The sequence below is a fragment of the Podarcis melisellensis genome (assembly GCF_964234715.1).
Source record: "Podarcis melisellensis genome assembly, chromosome: 1".
NCBI lineage: Eukaryota > Metazoa > Chordata > Lepidosauria > Squamata > Lacertidae > Podarcis > Podarcis melisellensis.
The window spans coordinates 16,800,850-16,823,527 of record NC_138528.1 but is presented as its reverse complement, the minus strand read 5'-3'; the positions used below and the strand labels follow the sequence as shown (position 1 = coordinate 16,823,527).

The 22,678-nt window shown below is 45.0% G+C and overlaps 1 protein-coding gene across 2 annotated transcripts; it reads left to right on the top strand.

The window, feature by feature from the left end:
• The first annotated feature begins 7,011 nt into the window (after window positions 1-7,011).
• On the top strand, window positions 7,012-22,434 carry YY1 (YY1 transcription factor). Of its 2 annotated transcripts, none has more exons than XM_081924047.1 (5): window positions 7,012-8,089; window positions 16,356-16,518; window positions 17,292-17,352; window positions 17,697-17,855; window positions 20,174-22,434. In XM_081924047.1, exons 1-5 carry the CDS (start codon window positions 7,354-7,356, stop codon window positions 20,354-20,356), a joined length of 1,302 nt encoding a protein of 433 aa, XP_081780173.1. In that variant the 5' UTR covers window positions 7,012-7,353; the 3' UTR covers window positions 20,357-22,434. The 2 variants fall into 2 exon arrangements, with proteins under 2 accessions (XP_081780173.1, XP_081780174.1); XM_081924048.1 differs by having other exon boundaries at window positions 7,252-8,089; window positions 16,368-16,518.
• Window positions 22,435-22,678: the final 244 nt, after the last annotated feature.

The window sequence follows — 22,678 nt, the reverse complement described above, 5'->3', positions numbered from 1 at the left end:
TCTCGGTTGTCTGCGGATCTGGGGAATGTGCAGTAATGACGTTAGCTTTTGAGAAGCTCCCCGATGTGCATTGGTTAAAGGATCAGAGGCTACACGGGTGGGGGAGAATGTTGCAAGGAATCCTCTGTTTGAAGTGTTTAGGGGCCTTGCGAATGAGAAAGGTGGGGGCAGAACCAGACCTGCTGTGTTGCCTCGCCCATCTCTCCCCAGAAGTAATTGATTGATTGATTAATTAATTAATTTTTATACCCCACCCATCTGATGGGGTTTCCCCAGCCACTCTGGGCGGCTTTCAGCATATATAAAAACATTGTAAGGAGTGCCAAAGCATCATTTTGCTAGGCTTCTTCCATGATTTGAAAGCCATAAATGAAAAGAAACTTACATCAAGTAAAAAATGAATAAGGTAAGCTGAGTCTGGCATCAATTTTTATGTTCAATTAGGAATACGGAGAGCCAATTATGCAGTATAGAGACCTGATTATACAATGTGGTAGAATAAATGTGTACGCAATGCCTTTCCCCCGTTACAGATGATAAAATGTCCCTGCAGGAATCTGGCAGCTGATAAGGTTCAAAGTTTTTGACCTTTTAGTAGACAAGTCTGTTCACATTTTCCCAATAGATGAGCAGCTAAAGGACCACCAAAGGCACAAAGACTACCCCAAAATTATTTTAGATTTTAATTATTATACATTAATTCATTATATTTAGTTTTACAATTCTATATTTACAATTCTAATATTTTGGAATGCCACTAAATAAAAGAACCTCCGACATGCATACATAGGCATGATTTAAGTTAGTCCTCAACGTGTATAAGAATCACTCAAGGAACATAAATTATCAGGACTAAAATGTTGTGAGACACTTGCCTTCTGAGTCATGTTGGATTGCGACAGGTTGTTGAAGATGAAAGCACTCTTTTCCTAAACGTTTTCAGGGGGTTCTTATGTTCACTTATACTCTCAGGTAAATGGGGCTAGTATTGCGATCTGTGCTGACTCTACCTGCCCTTGGCTCGTATTCTGCCTACCATAGGCTAACGTGTCCTTTGCCTTACGAGCCCCAGCTGCCACATGGAAGTGTGGATGCAGCGTTTTCCTGTGGATCAAAGAATCACAATATTGTATAGTTGGATGGGACCCCAATGGTCATCTAGTCCAGCCCCCTTTGCAATTCTGGAATCTCTACAAAAGCATCCATGATGGCCAGCCAACCTCTGCTTAAAGACCTTCAAGGAAGGAGAGTCCACAACCTCCTGAGGGAATCCGTTCCACTGTTGAATTGCTCTTACTGTCATAAAGTTCTTCCTGAGGTTTAGTCGGAATCTCCTTTCATGTAACTTGAATCCATTGGTTTGGGTCCTATCCTCCAGAGCAGCAGAAAATAAGGTTGCTCCATCCTCCATGGGACAGCCCTTGAGATATTCCATATCTCCTCTGAGTCTCCTCTTTTCCAGGCTAAACATCCTCAACCGTAGTGATACTGCCGTGTTTCATTGTCATAGTGCTGACACAGCACTTCACATTTCATTTAGATCAAGGCTAGGGACCCTCAGACCTGAGAGCCAACTGTGGCCTCCAGTCCTTGTTATCTGGCCCCCAGAACCATTCCCAGATGACACCCCCTTTCCCCAATCCATTCCCCTCACCAGCCATACTTCATACTCTCCTTGAAGGTCCTTGCCTGTCTGGAATGTGTCCTTGGACTCTTGCTTTTCCACATGGCAGATAGAGAGGGGTGTGTATAGAAAGGGGGAGGGTGTTCTGTACAATGGGAAACTTTGCATCAATTGCTTCACTCACATGGGCCTCGGGCCCCACCCACCCATGGGCTGCAGAAGATTCCCTTCCCCTGATTCAGATGTTAAAAAGTGTGTTTAAACTGAACCTTGAGGCAACTGATTCAGTCACAGGAGCCAAACACTGATCTTCAGCACCAACTTCTTTGTGGAAGGGACCAGACGCATGGGTAGGCAAACTAAGTCCCGGGGGCCAAATCAAGACCAATCAGCTTTTAAATCCAGCCTGCGGACAGTCCAGGAATCAGCGTGTTTTTACATGAGTGGAATGTGTGCTTTTATTTAAAATGCATCTCTGGGTTATTTGTGGAGCATAGGAATTCGTTCACCCCCCCAAAAAAAAATATATAGTCCGGTCCTCCAGAAGGTCTGGGGGACAGTGGACTGGCCCCCTGCTGAAAAAGTTTGCTGACCCCTGGACCAGAGGATGCCCAGGTGGGTGCTACTCTGTCATAACTCTTGAGAGAAAGAAGGGGGTGGGGTAGCAGTGGCGTAGCGTGGGGGTGCAGGGGGGGCCGGCCGCACCGGGCGCAACATCTGGGGGTTAGGGTTAGGGTGCGCAAATTACTTGCCTTGCCCCGGGGTGCTGACAACCCACGCTATGCCACTGGGGGGTGGGGATCCTGCAGACCTCTTGAAGTTGTTGGACTCCAACTCCCATAAGCCTCAGTGGCACAGGATGGGGGTGGTGTCCAGCAGTATCTGAAGGGCCTCCCGTTGGCTGCACCTGCTCTGAAAATATAACCATGGTTGGGTATATTGTAGGGTTGCCATACGTTTGGAATTTCCCGGACATAGATGGGATTCAGCCATCGCAAAAAGTGGAATTCGCAGAAATGTCTGGGAAAAGCTCAACAACTTTTGTGTTGGGATTTTCACTTTTTGAAATACGGCAACCCTACCTTGTTGAAATAAATGCAATTCAGCAGAATCTGTAGGAGGAAACGTAATTCCATTTCATTTTCAATTTGCTGAATCGCTTGGCTCTGACCTCCGATTATGAATTAACAACATTCCCAAAGAAAATGTATGATTTCAAGATTACATGGGTAAGAGCGCCCACTACAGCAGCCATGGATTACAACAGGAGGCTATCCAGCGCAGACATTTCCTACGCTTTTGCATACACACAGAAGTATAGGATACAATTCCAAGGAAGGCTTTAGTCTTTTTGGATCCATCATTCCCTGAAATCTAAGAACAGCACTAGCAGTGAAGAAAGAAATATATGAAAGGGAATTGGCCAATATACGAAGTATTATTAAAAGAGGAAGGAAATAAACTGAAACTAAAAAGCTTCGAATAAATTAGGGAACATCTGTCAGGTTGGTTACAATATCACCAACTTCACGAGGCATTTAAACTAGACAAAAGAAATGGTTTTGCGATGGAACCCTCCAGATTGGAAAAAGTGTTGATATTTTCACCCCTCCCATTGCAAGAATCTCCTGATCTGATGTTTTGAGAAAAGAGGGGGCAGAAACTGCTCTTCTACTCTTCCTCTCCTGCCTGCCTCTGTGTGTGGAGACAGTCTTATCTATGTAGTGACTGAGTGGGAGATGCAACATTAATGCAAGCCAGTAGTTCTTTAGTTTGTAGTGGCTATTCGAAATAAAAGGTGTTATGCTTCACAGCTAGCTAGAGAGGCAGTTGCCAACCTGCCTTCGACACAATTCCACAGATTCTGTGCAGTAAGGAAATGTTATTCTGGATGCTGTGCACTGATAATGAGATGAAACTGGGAAATGCCTTTTCCCCTTTCCAACTCAGTTCTGCTGCCCAGTACACCCCCATACTGTGGCTATTATTTGTCACTTAATACAAAAATAGTATCTAGGCAACTTACAAGCAGAATAAAATACACACTGAAAAACATAGTAATTATCAGCATATCTGGAGGATATTCCCCATCTATTCAAGGGGATCTACCAACAGTGTTTTTAGTTTGCAGCCTAGTTTGGAATGTTCTTGTTGTCCCAAACACAGTTTCAGGATTGCATGTGGATAAGTTCCTAACCTCCTTCTCTAGGCATGGAAGCCTGGTCCAGTCACTTACTCCATCTGTACGCTGGCAACGTGGCTGTCAAATTCCAGGGACAATTAAAAGTTGTTAACATTAAATGCACTGGGACCTATGTATCTTAGTACAGGAATCATCAGAAGGTTTATCATAGTATACTGGTTAATAATTTGTGGGATAAGGCTATCAGTGGCTATTGGCCATAATGGTCACTCTCCAGGGTTGCTTCTGAATATCAGTTGCTGGGAATCACAAATGGGGAGAATGCTGTTGCATTCATATAGTCATTGAAAAGTACAGCTGGAAAGGACCCCAAGGGTCATCAAGTCCAACCCCCTGCAAGCAGGAATCACAGCCAAAGAATCTCTGACTGATGGCCATCCAACATGTTTAAACACCTCCAATGAAGCAGTCCACCACCTTCATATCCTGCTGAAGGCAGTTGATCGATCGGTTTGCATAAGATGCTGAATGAAATGGGCCTTTGGTCTGATCCAGGAGGGCTCTTACAAACCACCTGGCAGACTCCCAAGGAACTCCCTGAATCCTGACTCTGCCCTGAGACACCTCAAAGATTGATATTGCCCTTCACTTTGAACTGTCATTTGCTTCAATGAATGCTTTGGAGAGATCAAAATCTGCTGCGATTTTCAAATGGTTGTTTCTTTAACCCCCCAACAAAGTCAAAGGATTGCTACAGGAGAATACAAAGAATGGCAAAGGAAGTTGAGCGTGGAAGTCGCGCCTTATTAACGATGTCTATTCTCTTTCATGACATCACCTTTCCTCGTACTTTATACGCAGCAGAACTATATTGTCTCAGCATCAGTTCTTTTTCTTCTGCCTAGTGTGATGTTTTACAGCCTTCATGTTTTGCATCTCTTTTAGTGGGTAGTTCTCTAGTCCAGATGGATGGCAGGCTGCCTGCTCTTGATAGGGTTATTCTCCCTCTCAAGGAACGGGTACACAACTTCAGGGTACTTCTGAATCCTTGCTGTTGCTTGAGGCTCAGATGGCCTCAGTGCAGCAGAGTGCCTTCCATCAGTTTCAGATGGTGGCCCAGCTGTGCCCCATCTGGACAAGGATAGTCCAACTTATGTTGTCTATCACTAAAGCATAGCGCATTTCCCCTAATAATCCAATGACATTTAGTCAATTTGGTCACTCAGCATTCAGTGCTAAGCCTGCCCTGAACACTATCCTAGTATCAGTGGGACTTCCTTTGCAAACAGACCAGAGGCTGTTTATTGAAATCCATTAGCCATCATTAACTATACATTGAGTTTGTTGTCAGTCTGACCTTGGCACGCTCCTGCATTTATAAGCTCACCTTCATTTCTCTAGCTAGCGCAAGCTAAAAGTAAGCTGTGATGGCAGGACAAGTCTCACTTCTCCATATCTAAGTTAACTGATGTGAATGCACAACACTCCACAACACTCAGTCTTCACAGCACACCTTCTGCCACAAAAAGATTTTCCTAATTTAAATCATCCTCACCCTGACACATTTCATTTATAATTTGGAAGGAAGATTGAAAGACACATTTGAAAAGTATGCTTGTTTCACATAAAAGTTCCATGAGTTGTGTGTGCAATTTTTAAACAAGAAAATAAAGTACTTTAAAAGAAAGTCCCCCATGTTCACTGAGATTTTCTACAAGGTACACTAAGTAGTGTCCCTGAAATGTAGGAAACATTACTCTGGATCTCATAGGGGGGAAATAGTTAAATATTCTAAAGTATGAATATATAACCTCAAAATACAGGACTTCCAACTCCCATCAGAGCCAGCCAGCAAGATCAGGGGTGATGGGAGTCGAGTCCAGCAGCAGCTGCAGGGTATTAAATTATAAACTATTACATTTTACACAACAGCACACATTAATTGAATTCACGCTAACATAACCATTAATATTGTAATCCAAATAAACACAAGTGGAGGAGGGAAAGCAACCATTTCTGCACCCATTCTTGAGTGCAAAGTTTATTTATTCAAAGCATTTACACCTTACCCTTGAACCAGAAAAGCTTCCTAGAGCAGTTTACAAATCAATGAAAACTACGCAGTCCATTTCCTCAGGTGCTGAATCCCAAAAAGCCAAGACGCAGAAAAGAAAAGCAATGGGAAGAGGTTACATTCTTTAAGCACAATTTACTGGAGCACTTTTACAAGCACCACCGAAACCAGCCTCCGAATATTATATGCATTCGTCCTTCACCTTGTCCCAGGCGTCCCCGGTTTGCATAGGATCGCGAGGCACGTTGCCCTGAGCTGCAAAATCATGTTAGACAAGAGGCACCTCTCCAGAAATGCCGGCGGGGCAGCGGCAGCTCAGTTCCCAAAGGGAAAAGAAAGGCAGCGACGTCTTTTGCAGACGATGCGCCGAGCATCCAATTGCAAGCACGGCAACCAGTTCGTTTCCCAAAACGGAGCGATCGCGGCCAGCCAAATCTGCAGTCTCCCGGAGAGAGGAGCGGTGTCGTTTCAGCTGCTGGCGGTTTGGGGGGGGCGACGAAGCGTCTCCGGGTGAGAAAGAGCTCCGCATCTTCTTGTCTTTTTCGGAGGCGGCGGCAGGATTCGGCGAAAGCGCGATTCGGATTAGCAAAGCAAAGCGGCGAGAGGGAAGCCACGGCGAGGCGGCATTTTGCTCCCCTTGCCTCCAAGGTTGGGGAAATCCTCCGCCCGATGGAGAGGGCAGGAAGCAGTCTCCCCACCCTCCCGTTCCTCTTTTCAAAACTGCCCCCGGGATGGCGACACGTTCCCACCCGCCACGGAGGGAGCCGACTCCGACCCCTCAGAAAAGAGAGAGGCGCCGAAGTTGCCGCCGCCGCGCCAACCGGCCCAGCAAACCGGAACCAGCCAATGACAGTCGCGAGCAGCTCTGTCCAGAGAAGTGGGCGGGGCCGCAGAAAGCAACGGCCGACCCACCCGAGAGAAGCTTCGTCAGAAGCCAACGGCAAGCTGACTGGAACCCAAGAGGGAGATGATGGAGGAGGAGGAGCGGGTGGGTGGGCGTGGCCCCGCGGCCGAGCTCCTTCGCGATAGGCTGTGCGCCGAGAAGGGGGGAAGCGAGGGGCGGCGGAAGACCAACCGGCCTGTTTGGCCGTTGGTGAGTGAGGCGTGGTTTGGGTGGTGGGCGGAGCCCTGAGGTCGAGCTTCGCCCTGCGATTGGCCCCCCGGCCGCGAGCGGGGGGCGTGTCCCGTCGGCAGCCGCGGCCTCCCCCGGGCCTGGATGGCGGGCGAGGGAGGCTCGGGGCGCCTGTCTCTCGCAGCGGCGGAAGTCTCGCGAGGCGGCGCGGGCGGGATTTGGCGGCGGAGGCTGCTGCCTGCTTGCTTCCCACCCTCCTCCCTCCCTCCCAGCGAGGAGCTGGTGTTTGTGTGGAAGGGGGAGGAGGCGGCCGCGGAGGAGGAGGAGGAGAGGGAGAAGGAAGGCGAGCGAGAGGAGCCTGAGCCCCGCCGGCGTCGGGCGGACGAGCGGAGCCGAGGCCCGTCGCTAGGCTCGGGGCCGCCGCCGCTGCGCCCGCCGCCATGGCCTCGGGAGACACCTTGTACATCGCCACGGACGGCTCGGAGATGCCGGCCGAGATCGTGGAGCTGCACGAGATCGAGGTGGAGACCATCCCGGTGGAGACCATCGAGACGACCGTGGTGGGCGGCGAGGAGGAGGAGGAGGACGACGACGACGACGAGTGCTGCGAGGACTGCGGCCCTCACCACCCGCCCCACCGCCGGCACCACCACCACCACCATCACCACCACCCGCCCATGATCGCCCTGCAGCCGCTCGTCACCGACGGCGACCCCAGCGGAGGCGGCGTGGGCGCCGGGGGCGGCCAGCTCCACCTGCACCACCACCCGCACCACCAGGAGGTGATCCTGGTGCAGACGCGCGAGGAGGTGGTCGGCGGAGACGACTCGGACGGCTTGCGGGCAGACGACGGCTTCGAGGACCAGATCCTCATCCCCGTGCCGGCCCCGGCCGGAGAGGACGAGTACATCGAGCAGACTCTGGTCACCGTCGCGGCCGCGGGGAGCAAGGGCGGCTCGGGAGGGGGAGGCTCCTCTTCGGGCGGCGGCCGGGTGAAGAAAGGCGGCGGTGGCGGCGGCAGCGGCAAGAAGAGCAGCAAGAAGAGTTACCTGGCCGGGGGAGGAGGCGGTGGTGGCGGCGCGGCCGAAGGGGGCGGCGGCGGCAGGAAATGGGAGCAGAAGCAGGTGCAGATCAAGACCCTGGAGGGGGAGTTCTCGGTCACCATGTGGGCCTCGGGTAAGTGGAGCGGCCGGGCGGGGCTCGGCACCTTGCGCGGGGAGGCCCCCAGGGTCCGGGGAGCCCTTCTCCGGGCCCGGCGGGCACTTTCCCCCCGTTTTGTTTTGAAGGGAGGCCATGTTTGGATGTGTGTGATGGGCGCCGCCATGTTCATCTCGCCAGGGCAAGTATGGCGGCTTCCCCCGAAAAGATGGCGGGGTCTGCGCTTGCCTCTGCCTGATTGCCCGGCTCCCTCCGGCGGGGGGGAAAAGGGAAAGAAAGATGGCGGCGGCCCCGCCAAGATGGCGGCCGAGAGGAAGAGAGAGAGAGGAGGGGAGGCGAGGTGGCGCGCCTGCCTGTGCGCGCGCGCTCTCTTTCCTTCCCCTCCCCCCATCTCCTCTCGCTCTCTGAGTGACTCCTGGACTAGGCCGCAATGGCGTAGTTTCTGCAGTAGGGGGAGGGAGGGAGGAGGAGGGAGGCGGCGCAGGCACGCGGCGGCGCGGGCCGGGCTCGCCGGCCCCTTCCCTCCCCTCTTCCAGCCTGCCTCCCTCTCCTCGAGCTGCCTCGTTCCCGTCCCCTTTCCCCCCGTGTAGCCTCCTTCCTTTCATTCTCTACCCCGTGACAGACTCGGGGCGACCTTTAAACGTTCCCTTTTCCCCTCAGCCTCCTTGCTGGGCTTTTCCCTTCGTCGTCTTCTCAACCTTCTTTCCTTCCCCCACAAGAAAACGGATAAGCCGTTTCCTTCCCTCCTTGCGCCCCGCCTCATGTCCGTTTCCTTTCCCCAGCCAGCCGCCTCGACTTCGTAGCGCTTGCCTGACTGGTTCCTCCTCATTTCTCTCCTTCCTCCCGGGATTTTGGCTAAGTCCCCCTCTCCTCCCCATAAAAACTCCCGAATAAATTCCGACAAGAGGTCTGTTCAGGAAGCGCGGCTTGCAGTTTTACTGCCAGTAAGTCGGGGAAGCGCCCTGGTTGCCGCCTCCTTCCAACACCAGAACCGAGTCACTTTTACACGAAACACGTTTCCCAAACTGAGCCTGTTTTCACGGTGCTTAAAAGTCTCTTTAGCTGACATCTAGCGGGGTTTTTAATAACTTGAGGGGTCTGAGGGAGGCCTAAAATTAGGCGCCTGGATCACTGACATCTGCTCTGAAGGAAGGAGGTGGATCCTCTCTGACCCTGGAAGCTGGATCTCTGGCAGAAGACCAGCAGAGAGAGTGACTTTTGACTTAAGAGGTGCTGCCACCTCTTCTCATTACACAGCAGGTGTGTGAAATTGACACTGCCTGCCTCCAGATCCAGGATATGTTGTTTCAAGGGAATTAACCTCCGCAGTAAACAGTGCTTGCGGTTCCTGCCTGTATATATGGGTTAATAGAAAAGGGTAGCAGCTGGAGGAAACTTTTAGAGTTCTGAAATGCTTTTTTCAAGTTAAATAGAGTGTTAATGAATGGAGAACCTACTACCATTAATCCTTTATTTTTAAGTGTCCTAATCCATAGAATTGCAGAGTTGGAAGGGACTGTGAGGGTCATCTAGACCAACCCCCTGCATTGCAGGAATGTTTCACACTAGAGTCTCATGCTCTAATGAGTGAGCTATCCCAGGTTATATGCAAGTAGATCCCTTGAAGTATTGCATAGAAACATAAAAATGGGTATGAATTTGGCTCCTGGTGTTTTACAATATATGCCTGCTTGGCTGAGTGTTTCCCAACCTTGTGCCTCCAGCTGTTTTTGAACTACAACTCCCATCATCCCTGACTAGCAAGACTAGTGGCAAGGGATGATGGGAATTATAGTCCAAAAACAGCTGGAGGCACAAGGTTGGGAAACACAACACAGTTCATGCACATTTCAGTGTGTTAAGTGAAAGAAACATAAATATTTTCTGAATTAGCTTGAGTTTCTACCTTATTGCTGCATTGATAATACATAGTTTTAGAAAGTCCTGGTGTTAAAAGGGCAACTTTGTATATTATTAATAATAGCAGCACAACATAATCCCCAGGACAGAGTAATTGTCTGTAAACACTGCCAGCCAGGAGCACAATCCAGAATCTATGACTATACAGTCTACATAACATTTGTGCTGTACTAATTTTGTACATGATATTTTTTCATTGAGTAAATATATCATTACATTGCTTAGAGACCAGTGACAGATGTGTTTGGTGTGCTCTCTGTAAATCAGTGGTGTCAAAACTTCTTTCAAAGAGGGCCAGATTTGATGAAGGGCTATGTTTGTTGAGTTTTCTTAGGATTGAAGTTGTTGAGGGTTTTTTAGGATTTTATCCCAGGAAATAAACTGCCACAGGGGCCGGATTAGGCCCCCAAAACAGACTTTGGGCATGCCTACTGTAAATCCAAACTGCTAAACACAATCACTTAATTTAGAACTAAGGCTTGTAATTCTTAGGAAGCAACTCACATTAGATTATGTGGAACATCATAGCTCAATCCTGTGTGCTGTCTAAAAACTACCCCAGAACAGATTTTATTCAGTGTTTTTAAAAATTTCCAGTCCCCTTCACTATTGGTTATCTTGTCCTCTGGTACTTCAGAGAAACTGAGCAAGTGGCATTCTGTGACAATCTAAAATGATATTTTCATAGCCATATCACTTTATTGACCATGCTGATAAATTTTCAAGTAATTGAGTTTCATAAGTGGTTCACGGAACCTGATATGTTAAATGGATAATTTCTGCAGTGACATACCCATGCTTTCTTAGAAGCAAGTACTACTGATATAAATGGGGCTTACTTTCTAGTGCAGATTGTAGTCCTATATGCTTTGTGCTTATGTTAAGCAGCTTTATCAAATATTACATGATGCAGAAGCTATTGCCAGAGGTGCCGAAAGTCAAAGATCAATTAGCTGCATTGAGCTTGGATTTTCAGGCATCTAGTAAGGTGTCTGAAGCTACTGATATTGATGGCCTAAATGAACTCTGTTAGTTATGGGCTCAATTCTCTCTGTTTCTGAATCAAAATCAGTGCATTAATCCAGGCTTGTTTTGACCTTGTATAAATAATGCAATAGCCTTTTCTGCTGAAATGTAATATGTATATACACCCATTATTTTCTGTGGTGCTCTGAAGCCTTGATAGCTCTTGAAGTCCATCAGCCTGCTTATATAATTTAATTGAGTACCTGCCCTGTTTGATCACAATATTGTGCTTGCTCCTTTTAGGCACTTTACAGACCACTAGTTCAAGGTGTGCTTAACAGAAGTAGCATAATTGAATTATCCATATATGCCATACACTCTTAACAGTGGGATATGTCTGAAATAATATAGTATGATGATTAAACACAAAAAGGCTCAGATCAAACTTTTAACAGTTTGTACAAAGTTAGAAGAATTTTTCATGCTATCTTTCAGCCACCTCTTTACCTAGTATTATATCGTCTTTGTGCTATTATTCTCCTCTTTTGGATTCTCCCAAGTTCTGAACAGGAGTGCTATGCATCCCTCAGTTTTGGGGCTGGCTACCCAGAATATTCCTTTAGCCTTGTTTAAGGGAAATTTAATGCCCTCCTGCAGAAATAATTGTTGTAGGAAAGTTTAACACTTCTACCAGTTCTGAATTTGAATGTTATTGAATAGGGTAGGATTTGAGGAGGATGTGTTCAGTTACATTACTATACATTAAATGGCACTCCCTTTTAGATGCTCAAATAGTTGAACTGGTTAAACTTCATAATCTTCTCAGGTACCGTCTTCTGAAATCTTGAATGCATCTTTTTACATATCCTGTGTTTTATGATATGGAAACCAAGTTTTGGTAACCAGTTCAACTTGCTCCATAATTGCATTTATGCTGTGCCTTATCTGAACTTGTGACAGTGGAGGTCAAAAACAGTTCTTAGGCATTCTCTTCCCCCCTTTTCATGCACGTGGAAAGCCTAAGAGTTTCTAGCATAATATCCTGAATTACTAAAAAAATTGTGTTAATACACCAAATACCATGTACTTGCTCTCAAATGACTTTTAATTTTGAAGTTTTTAGAGTTGCTTCTTAAGCAATTTAATAACTTGCAGCTTTCAAATTAAGGGAAGTCCTTCTGTTGTCCTTCTGGGTAATTAGTTACATTCCAGGGTCCCATTATAGCACAATGCTATTTCTCAAACCATTAAGAAATCCCTCTCAGTTAGTAAGCGGGAAAGTATTGCATGCCTATTGCAGTGACCCTTGTCAGATAGCATCTTCTAAACTAGGGGGGGGGGTAGGTTGTGGCCCCGTATACTCTGTTGGACTCCATCTCCCATCACCCCTGACTATTGACCATGCTCTCGGGACTGATGGGAGCTAGAGTCCAACAACTTACGGGGGGCCACAGGTTCCCCCAGTCCTATGTGCCATTCCTTTTTCACAAGCGTAGTACATCTATGCCACTCCAGAATGTTTCAATTCTCTTCTGAACTAGGCATTACTTCCACATAGAAATCTAGGTATCATTGAGAAGCATTTTAGCCTAGTTTCTCTCTCCCACCCCATTGTATAGTTTTCAGCAAACTGAAGCGATACAGGCGTATCTCATTAATAAGAATTCACTGCAGTAAGATCTAGGTCATAATGCCCAGAAGTAGAAATGTAAGTTTAGATCCTAGTTATTAGAAATTCAGCATGTATCTGCATAATACGATGTCTTCAGCCACAACACCTGTGGCCACTGGCATCCTATCATGTTACGTTTAAGCCCCAAATCTTCCACTGATGCCCTTGACTATGCTTCTGAAACTTGACTGCATCCATCAGTTCTACTGGATTTTTTCTGCTCTGTTATCTTTGGGTTGCTCAAGCCAGTTTGGGGTGTTGTTATGTACAGAAGATAAATGAACCAAATGTTCACCAGAACAGAGGCTATAATTCATTTGGTTTCCCAAATTTGGAAGTGGTCACTATGTGAACAGAATGCTGGACTGGATGGGTGTTTGGTCTGATCCAATAGTGTTGTTCTTAAATTCTTGCATTCCCCATGCTAGTGCTAGTAATCAGTTCTGCATGATAATATACACATATTATTGTGCATACAGCTTGCTTCTGCTAGATTAGATGATCTGTCAAGTTAGGGTCTTAGAACCATACACTGTGAAACCTAAGAACAAAGCAACAGCAGCTCTTTAATCTCCATTCTTTGAAGGTATAATCATCCACCCTCAGATCCATTGAGGATTATTGAGGGTTCCTTTACCAGAGAGTATTCAACTCATCCAAGTCCAATAGTTCAGGATACTTGAAAACACTTAATATATATATTTCTTTTTAAAAAAAATTCAGAATGTAAAATGATTTTCCCAGTTAACAGCAATGATTCATCCTAAACACATAATTGGGGACATGAGCAAATAAGATTTATGGTGAAAGTTCAGAAGCACTGACATGCATGCAGACCAGCATTATATCCGATCTCATTTCATCATCTTCTTTACTGTGCATTGCAATCTTACTTGCTGCTGGTTACCTTTGCTTCTTTCTCCCATGGCTTTCTAGTTACTTAAATCCTTATTCTTTAACCAGACTTACCATCTCTGTTCATAAACTCAGATCCACCTTTCTAGAGCATTGATCACATTTGAATGCCAGAAGTGTAAAAAATAAAATAAAAAGTTATATAGGAATTCTTGAGATTTTGACACTATTCAGGAGGAATTCCTAAGAAACCTTCATTGAACCGCTACTTGAAAATTAAATTTAGAGCTAGTGGTGGCATTCACAAAGAACGAAAGATCTGTATAGGTGAGGGATCAGCAACCTTTTTCAGCTGTGGGCCAGTCCACCGTCCCTCAGACCATGTGGTGGGCTGGACTATATTTTCTTTTCGGGGGTGTGTGTGAAATGAACAAATTCCTATGCCCCACAAATAACCCAGAGATGCATTTTAAATAAAAGCACACATTCTACTCATGTAAAAACACACTGATTCATAGACCGTCCGTGGGCCGGATTGAGAAGGCAATTGGGCCGGATCTGGCCCCCGGGCCTTAGTTTGGTGTTTCACTAGGAAGAATTTTCAAGGGTGAGCTATTCTTGATACCTCTCCTTGTTAGCTTATGTGGAAACTAAAATAATGGGATCAATTCATGAATTTCCCCCTTTGCAGCAGATATTTGACAAATTAGCATATGGCTTATTCATTTCTTACATGCAAATATTATTTTTGGATAGTGTTATGGGTAGAGCTATTCACTATTCTTTCTTACAGGGAGTTTAAACTAGCTAATTTCTTCAGTGGAGGCAGTAATTCTTGCATAGATCTGCCCTCCCACTTGCAAGGTCATTGAAATTAGCGTCCTATATCCTCTGAGTGGAGAGAGTTCCTATGTAGTTTCTGGTCCTTCCCATCTTGGTGCCTGGGTCTTTTCATTGCATTCCCCACCACCCACCCCTCTACCTAGCCAGGGTGGGTCATGAGGTGGGCTTTTGGCTGAATATGTGTTTTAAGTTTAAAGGAGGTGGCATTCAACACCATATCCATTCTGTGCACAGTTTCTGAGAGCCCTAGGAGAGGAAGAGGTTGCTCCTCTAGGAGAGCAATTGCTATTGGTAGTGATGGAGGGGAGCACCCAGATGGCCTGACCACCCAGTCAGGCTGTCTCTGCTAGGTTGGTGCTAACCCTCATAGGCAGGAAGGACAGATCAAAATGGGTGTGAGCCAGCGGGTCTTTAGGCTACCCCACCCTCTGATTCTGGATAATGGATCTGTCCACCTGGGGCTACAGAAGTGGATTAGCTGGTGCATAGTACAGGAGCTGCCATGCCACCTTCTGAGGGGAGGGTTCAAAAGGTGGAATAGGACCTACCACCCGCTGCACCATTTGAAAAGTTTGCAGTGCTTATCTAGGGCCCTTGTCTGGTCTTTGATACCTGCAATAGCAGAAGGGACAGAGGCGTTGCTGGACAGCTTTAACTAGCAGGCTTTTCTTCTCGCCAGACACCTTTGCAAGCCTTCGCCCATGTCAACAGACATCAGGACCGAAAGCCTGATGTACACATTGACAAGATGTGAAGGCTTTTTGCCAGATTCTGATGCTTCCCCTGAAGAAGTGGGTGTCTACAGCAGCCACAGCACAAATTAGTTTCGAGATACAGATGATCTGCCCAGCATTCAAGAGCAGGCACAAATATGTACTTGTTTGGACAGACCATGTTATTTCAAAGACTCACAATAGCAGGCAGGAATCACAAGACCTTGTTCACTGCTGCAGGAAGCACTGTACCTGCCGTGCAATCTCCATGATCAATCCTGGCTCATTCAGTTCTCATTCATTTCCAAACCTGCACAGCAATTCTGGGATCCTTGGAGATGCTTGGAACTTCTTGTTGGTTCTCAGCTGCACTTTGGCAAATGGAGCTGTCAAGGAAGTAGGACAGCAGAGAGGACAAAAAGGAGGCATTCTGGGTTGGGGGTGGCTACTGTGGATCTTTAGGATCCTCCCAATCCCCCATCGCACCCTCTCACTGGAAGCAGTGGGAAGGAAAGGGTTTTAAAAGGACAAGCAGCCATTAAAGGCAAAATGGGGGGGGCAGGGGGAATCACTTGCCCTTTTCTGTCCTGCCTATAGGACAAAGGGGCTTCCTCCACCACAGTCTCTCTCTCTCCCTTTGCCCTTAGGATTGCTTTGTTTGTGCTGTGCTTTTGGTAGTTTAAAAAGGAAGAAAATGAATTGATAATGAAATATAGAAACTGTCAAACACCTTATAACAAGCTATGGCAACAGATTTTGATTATCCAAAATGTTCAGTTAGCATATGTGCCCTGCCTGCTGTTCATATCTTTGTTGGGTTGTGGATTATTTTTCTAGCAAGGAATTGGCAGTTGAAGAATTCAGTTCTTTAGAATTAAAAATTCCGAATTCCTCTTTATTTAAGAGGGAATTATTATTAAAAGAAAATAGAAGTTAATTGCCACCTTATTGATCATGCTGTTGCTAAATTAAGCTGAAATTGGCAGAGTTGCCAGTGTATATATTTATAGTTACAACTCATCATACATTGAATTTAGCATTGTATTCATTTGAAATAGGAAATAATTGCATGTTCTATAAAGCTAGTGCTTAGTACTGGGGCGGAGGGCAGAGGGTTCCGTAAAGTACAGATTTGTAAGCAAATGACCATTTGCTAATGCATTTTATTACCTTTTTGACCCTGCATATGGAAGTAGCTTGAGGGATGTTTGCTAGTGCTAAGGGTGGGGGAGGTTGTGCTAAGGTACAAGCCTAGCCAACGGTGGTGTCCTTCGAGGATGTTAAATCAAAATTCAGTTTGCTCTAATCATTTCAGATGACAAAAAAGACATTGACCATGAGACTGTGGTGGAAGAGCAGATCATTGGTGAGAACTCCCCTCCAGACTACTCTGAATACATGACAGGAAAGAAGCTACCACCTGGAGGAATACCTGGCATCGATCTTTCCGACCCTAAACAGCTGGCTGAATTTGCAAGGTAAGTGGTAAGAGAATTGTTTTTCTAGTAAAAACATTATTCCATTGTTCTCATTCATAATTATCAGATAATGAGAAATGATCTTTCTGGCATAAGAGCTCAGTCACTGAGATAGGAATTGTGAGTGTGAGGATACCCTTTATTGTGTAGTTTAAAGCCTCCCAGTTCATGCCACAGTGAGAGCAGGTCACGCTGGTGGGTTACCCCCTCAGGATCTTGATCTTACAGGCATTTCCTTTAGTCACCCTTGACTAGCTTCCATCACGCTGTGGTTTTTCTTCCTCACCATAGACACTCTCGTAATTGCTGTGAAATTTTTTCAGAGTTCTCTCTCTGATTAGGTCATTCTGGAATAAATTCTCTGGCTTGCCTGCCATATTCCTCAAGTTTCCAGATTCCTGTTCAGAGTCCATTCTCTATTCCATCTTGCCTCCAGCCTTCCCCCTCTGGGCTCCATATCCTTAAATGTGCAGAGATAGGGCCAGTCCCAGCACCTCTTCTCACTTCCTAACCCTGTTTCTTTGAGGTTTTATTCCCAGCCAAAATAACAGCTTCCCCTCCCTCACAGAAGTTGAACTGTAAACTGTTTAGTTTCCTGGACAGTGGAATATTTCATGCCGTCACACCAGCTCAGCCAGTCAGTTTGAGACTTTGCCATCACAACTGCAATACGATACAGTTGGTTTATGTCAGAAGATTACTTTGTTAATACAAAGCAAATAAGAATATATTTCCTTTTCACTGATCAATGCTGTTGTGCTTTTCTTTGCAAGAATGAAGCCAAGAAAAATCAAAGAAGATGATGCTCCAAGAACGATAGCCTGTCCTCATAAAGTGAGTAAAATATTATGATTGCTGATAGCCTGATAGTCAACAAAATGCTTTTTAACTTCAGAGTTCATGCTTATAAAGACTGCTTCTCTGTTCCTTTTAAAAATTAAAGTATGAAGAAAGTTGCATACATTTTGTATTGTATTAAAGTATTGTTTCTGCTGATGGGAAGTAGAAGGGCCATGGAATCTAGGAAAAAGGGAAAGCAGCTCATGTATTTAAAAAATAAAAAAACTGAAAATGACTTGGCAAAAAAAGTGAAGAGGCTGAATGTGTTTTAGTAGAGCACCTGGAAATTCTAGCTGTAATACAGTCCACTGATGGGCCTTCTTTGTATTCTCTCGAAGGGCTGCACAAAGATGTTCAGGGACAACTCTGCCATGCGGAAGCATCTGCACACTCACGGGCCTCGAGTACACGTCTGTGCGGAATGCGGCAAGGCCTTTGTGGAGAGCTCAAAACTAAAGCGGCACCAGCTAGTTCATACTGGAGAGAAGCCCTTTCAGGTAACTTTTTTCCCCAAAATACTTTTGGTAGACATTTATGCTGCACGTAGAGATCATTCTGAGGCTCAAAAAACCCGAAGGTACCTGTTCTCAGATAAAATTAGGTAACACCAGTCAAAGGGCTGGAAATAATCTAAATGTGTGGATAGAGAATAATTCAAGCAACTGCCCAACAGGCATTTCACACTAAATCTTTTCCTATCCTGTCTTGTTGGGTCATTCATGATGCTATCTTTCCACAGTTACCAGGAGGTTTGAGATCAGGTCTTATAACAAGCAGCAGACTTAATAGCTGCTAGGCAAAATATACCTAGCAAAATGTAATTACATTCACTCACTCCCCCCCCCCCCCAAAAAGCATTTCATTTGCTGGCTGCACACTTCATCATTGTCAGAGACTTAATTATTGGAGCACTTGCAAGCTGTTGATGTAGATGGAGTGCAATATATTGAGAACTGTTTCTCCCTTTCCTGACATGCTGCATTTTCCCACTACAGGCCAGGCCTCAGAGGTTATATAGGTGTGGGATGTCTTTCACTGATAAGTCATACTGTCTAGTTTGCCAGCTCAAGATGTACAAACTGGACAACATCATAAACAAATTGTATGTGTGTTTTTTCTCCTTGAGGTTTTTAGAATGTGCTTGTATGCAAACTTTTGTAATAGGAGCAATAAACAGACATCTAGACAGTGGAGAAATTCTGTTCCTGTTGTGAAAGCTGGTGCTCTTAGAACTGTTGTTTTACCTCTCAGTAGTAGTAGTTTGCCATGGCTGTTATTCACCGTCCTTTATATAAAGCAATCAAGAATTGACTTTTGCCATGTTGTTGAAGACATGCCTCTTCATCAAATGTTCCTCAGCCTTTCGTTGGCAAAAATCGTGCAAGAGGGCTATGAATGAAGCCGTGCATAGAAACAAGATAGTGAATGCCAACTTTGATTTCAGTGGATAAAGTGATCATAGTCTTTATCCTCCAGATACGTATTTTGCTTGTTATGCCTGCTGAACTGTTCAGATAACACAGGCATTGCACCATAGCATTTATAGGAAGGAATGGGTGAATTCTTCATGTCCATGGGATTCCTAAGTTCTTGGCTGGGAAGCCTGCCATTTGCAGTAATTTTTTTAATGTAACGTCGTGGTTAATTGGTGTACATTTATAATGTATTTTCCTGGGGAAATGTGGATTAAAGAGTAAAGGTGGTGCTTGAAGGATACCAAGAACTGCTTATAGGCTTATGTAATGTTACCTGGACTACCACTTAACTGCTATAGAAATGTAAAGCTTTTTCTTGAGATATCTTACTGCTAGTAAATTCATGTCACGAGGTATAGAATCATACTTTGTATGATTGTATGCATTGTAGAGTTGGAAGGGATTCTGAGGGTCATCTAGTCCTAGCTCCTTCAACCATTCCTCATAAGGCTTGGCTTCTAGGCCCTTGATCATCTTAGTTGCCCTCCTCTGCACATGTTCCAGCTTGTCAACATCCTTAAATTGTGTTGCTCAGAATTGCACACAGTACCCCAGGTGTGGACTAGCCAAGGCAGAATAGAGCAGTACTATTACTTCCCTTGATCTGGATACTACACTTCGGTTGATGCAGCCTAGAATAGCATTAGCTTTTTTTGCTGCTGCATCACACAGTTGACTCATGTTAAGCTTGTCTACTAATAGTCCTAGATCTTTTTCACAAGTACTCCAGGCAAGCCAAGTGTCCACCATCCTATATCTGTACAGTTGGTTCTTCCTGCCTAAGTGTAAAACCTTACCTATGTCCCTATTGAAATTCACTGTTAGCTTCGGCTCGGTTTTCCAATCTGTTAAAGGTCTGATTGAATCACTATTCTGTCTTCAGTGGCATTGGCTACCCCTCCCAGTTTGGTGGCATCTGCAGATTTGATGAGCATCCCCTCAATTCCTTCACCCAAGTCATTTATAAAGAGGTTGGAACAACAATGGGCCCAGGACATAACCATGTGGCGTCCCACTTGTTACGGTTTTCCAGGGTGACGGGAAACTATTAGTGATCACTCTTTGTATTCAGTCAGTCAACCAGCAACAAATATGATCCTGTGTATGGAAGTCCATGGATTTGAGTTTCAGCTTCATTCTGAATATTGTATGTTTGTATTGCATTTTTAAAATGATTGCCCGCTGCCTTGTGACCTATGAGAGACTGTATAGAAATGGTGACTAGAAAGTGCCAGCGTGCCATGAGCAAACTAATAATAGTTTCATGTTCACAGTATTTGAGGCAAAAATATTAGTCTTACTGAGACATGCTCCTAATGCCCTGTGTTTTCATTCAACAGTGCACGTTTGAAGGTTGTGGCAAACGCTTTTCACTGGACTTCAATTTGCGCACACATGTGCGAATTCATACTGGAGACAGGCCCTATGTGTGCCCTTTTGATGGCTGTAATAAGAAGTTTGCTCAGTCAACTAACCTGAAATCTCACATCTTAACACATGCTAAGGCCAAAAACAACCAGTGAAACTCTGCAAGAAGAAAGCTCTTGGACTCAAAGCATCTTACTTTACAGGAGAATGGTTGAAAATGAATAAGCCTCCCCTTTGTATATTGTTTCTAGGAAAGAATTTAAAAAAACAAACAAAAAAAGAACCCTACACGCCTAAAGGACTTGTTTTTGATAAAGTGGCAAAATAAACTTTAAGGGTGCATTGCTGCAATGCTCGATTTTGCTCTATAATTTGGGTTTCGAGAGTACGGTGTTTTTGTAAAGCGTGGCCCCACCTGGAGGAGGCAAGACAGTTCATGGACTTGCATCAAAGACAGTTCTTTCTACAACAGTGCTAAAATTGGACTTTTCACATTGTTATAAATATGAAGCTCACCTGTTGCTTACAATTTTTTAATTTTGTATTTTCCAAGTGTGCATATTGTACACTTTTTGGGGATATGCTTAGTAATGCTATGTGTGATTTTTTTCTGGAGGTTGATAACTTTGCTTGCAGTAGATTTTCTTTAAAAGAATGGGCAGTTACATGCATACTTCAAAAGTATTTTCCTGTAAAGAGAAAAAAAAGTTATATAGGTTTTGTTTGCTATCTTAATTTTTTTTGTTGTATTCTTTGATGTTAACACATTTTGTATAATTGTATCGTATAGCTGTAATGAAATCATGTAGTAACAAATATTAGATGTGATTTAATAGTGTTAATCAACTTAAACCCATTTTAGTCACTTTTTTTGGGAAAAATACTGCCAGATGCTGATGTTCCGTGTACTTTCTCTTTGCCTGTTCAGTTAAGGAAAGTGGTGCTCAGTTGTAGAATGTATTGTACAGGCACTGACCTTTTAACAACACCTGATATGTACATCCCGTGTAATAGAGTGGGCAAAAAAATAAAACAGTGGTCCTGAAGAAAGAATATGGCAGAAAACAATCTGTAAGCACAGCCTATTTTTCTTCTGTTGTCCAGGACAAATTATAGTTCTTTAACGTCCCAGAAATTGGATGCTAAATAAAACTCAAGTTACCTTAACTACCCCCCTCCCCTGCATTCAATTAGATTTTTAATGTAAGTGGTGTATCTTCATCTTAGCACTAAACCCCCAACCTGAATAACACTAAGCAGTTGTGGAGATTTTGATCTCTCTGGATCATATGGAGCCTCCCATTGGGCGCTGCAGCTTTGACAGTGAAGTTTAGCTTTTTTTTTTTTTACATTCAGCAAGTGGTGGAGCAGGACAACCTATAGACCTCTGCTGCCTTGGTCTGATAAGGTAAGGTGATGACAGCTGCACCCATTAGTGGGGTGAGTCGTGCATGTGAATTGAAACACCAGAATGCTGAAGTAACCTGTCCTTGGCCGGGGGAGATGGTTCTTACCTTTGAGAATCTATAGAACAGTATAGTGCAGGTTGCATATTTTTTGTTGAACAGAGCTGTGTTGTATAGTTGCTGTCATTTTTCCTTCTTGGTGTCCAATAGCTGCCCTAAGTACCAAAACAGCAACAAGCTTAACTCGGATTCTGAGCCGAGAAAAGGGTGGCTTCTGCATCAGTGATGTGAATTTAAATGATACAACCTATTTTGTTTGACTCTGTAATGCGTTACTGTTGTACAATAATTCTGCATAACCTAATCAAGGGACAATGGCAAGAAGCTGTGCAGGGCACCCAAGCCCCACCCCTGAAATGGAAATTTTAGTAGCTTTTGAGGGCACTCCCCATGCTCACAAGAATGTGATGGGATTCATCCTGCACAAGGACTTCTCCTGGCACAGCAGAGTCCTCCCCCCCCCCCCCCCGGCACACTGCATGTTGGCTAAGGGCGTCGGGACACTGTTCAGGAGAGGGGCAGGCCAGGCCATCCGCTTAGCTCTACATTGAATTCCTCTACTTTCAACCTTAAGGGCTAGGAACTGAGGGCTAGAAATGAGTTTCTTGGCAAGCTGAAATCTGAACCCTGTACCGTGTGCTGCAACTTCTGTTTTACACTTCTGCAGAATTGTAGCAGCTTGTATAACCGCTTAAGAGATTTTTAAAATATTAAGCGGTTTATAAATGCTTTTAAATAAACACAACCCTGGTTGTACAGAAACGTCATTGCTGCAATGAATCTGCAATTATTAACGAAGATCTGCTTGCAACAGGACAGAGAATGGGTATATTGCTGCCAGTGTGCCCCCAGTGTCTTGATTTTATATTCGAACTGGATGGGAAGTGGGAATACAATTTTCATGTGTCAGCGATGCAACTTCAAAATGTAAATCTCCTGGGCTTAAGTTCTTAATACGGGGAATGGGAACTAAGGTACCTGCTCAAGACTGAAGGTTTCCCATCTTGAAGC

Coding starts and splice junctions, on each gene's coding strand:
- YY1 (XM_081924047.1), top strand. CDS start 7,354: ATGGCCTCGGGAGACACCTTGTACATCGCCACGGACGGCTCGGAGATG. Junction 8,090..16,355: donor GGTCACCATGTGGGCCTCGG/GTAAGTGGAGCG, acceptor TAATCATTTCAG/ATGACAAAAAAGACATTGAC. Junction 17,856..20,173: donor CTGGAGAGAAGCCCTTTCAG/GTAACTTTTTTC, acceptor TTCATTCAACAG/TGCACGTTTGAAGGTTGTGG.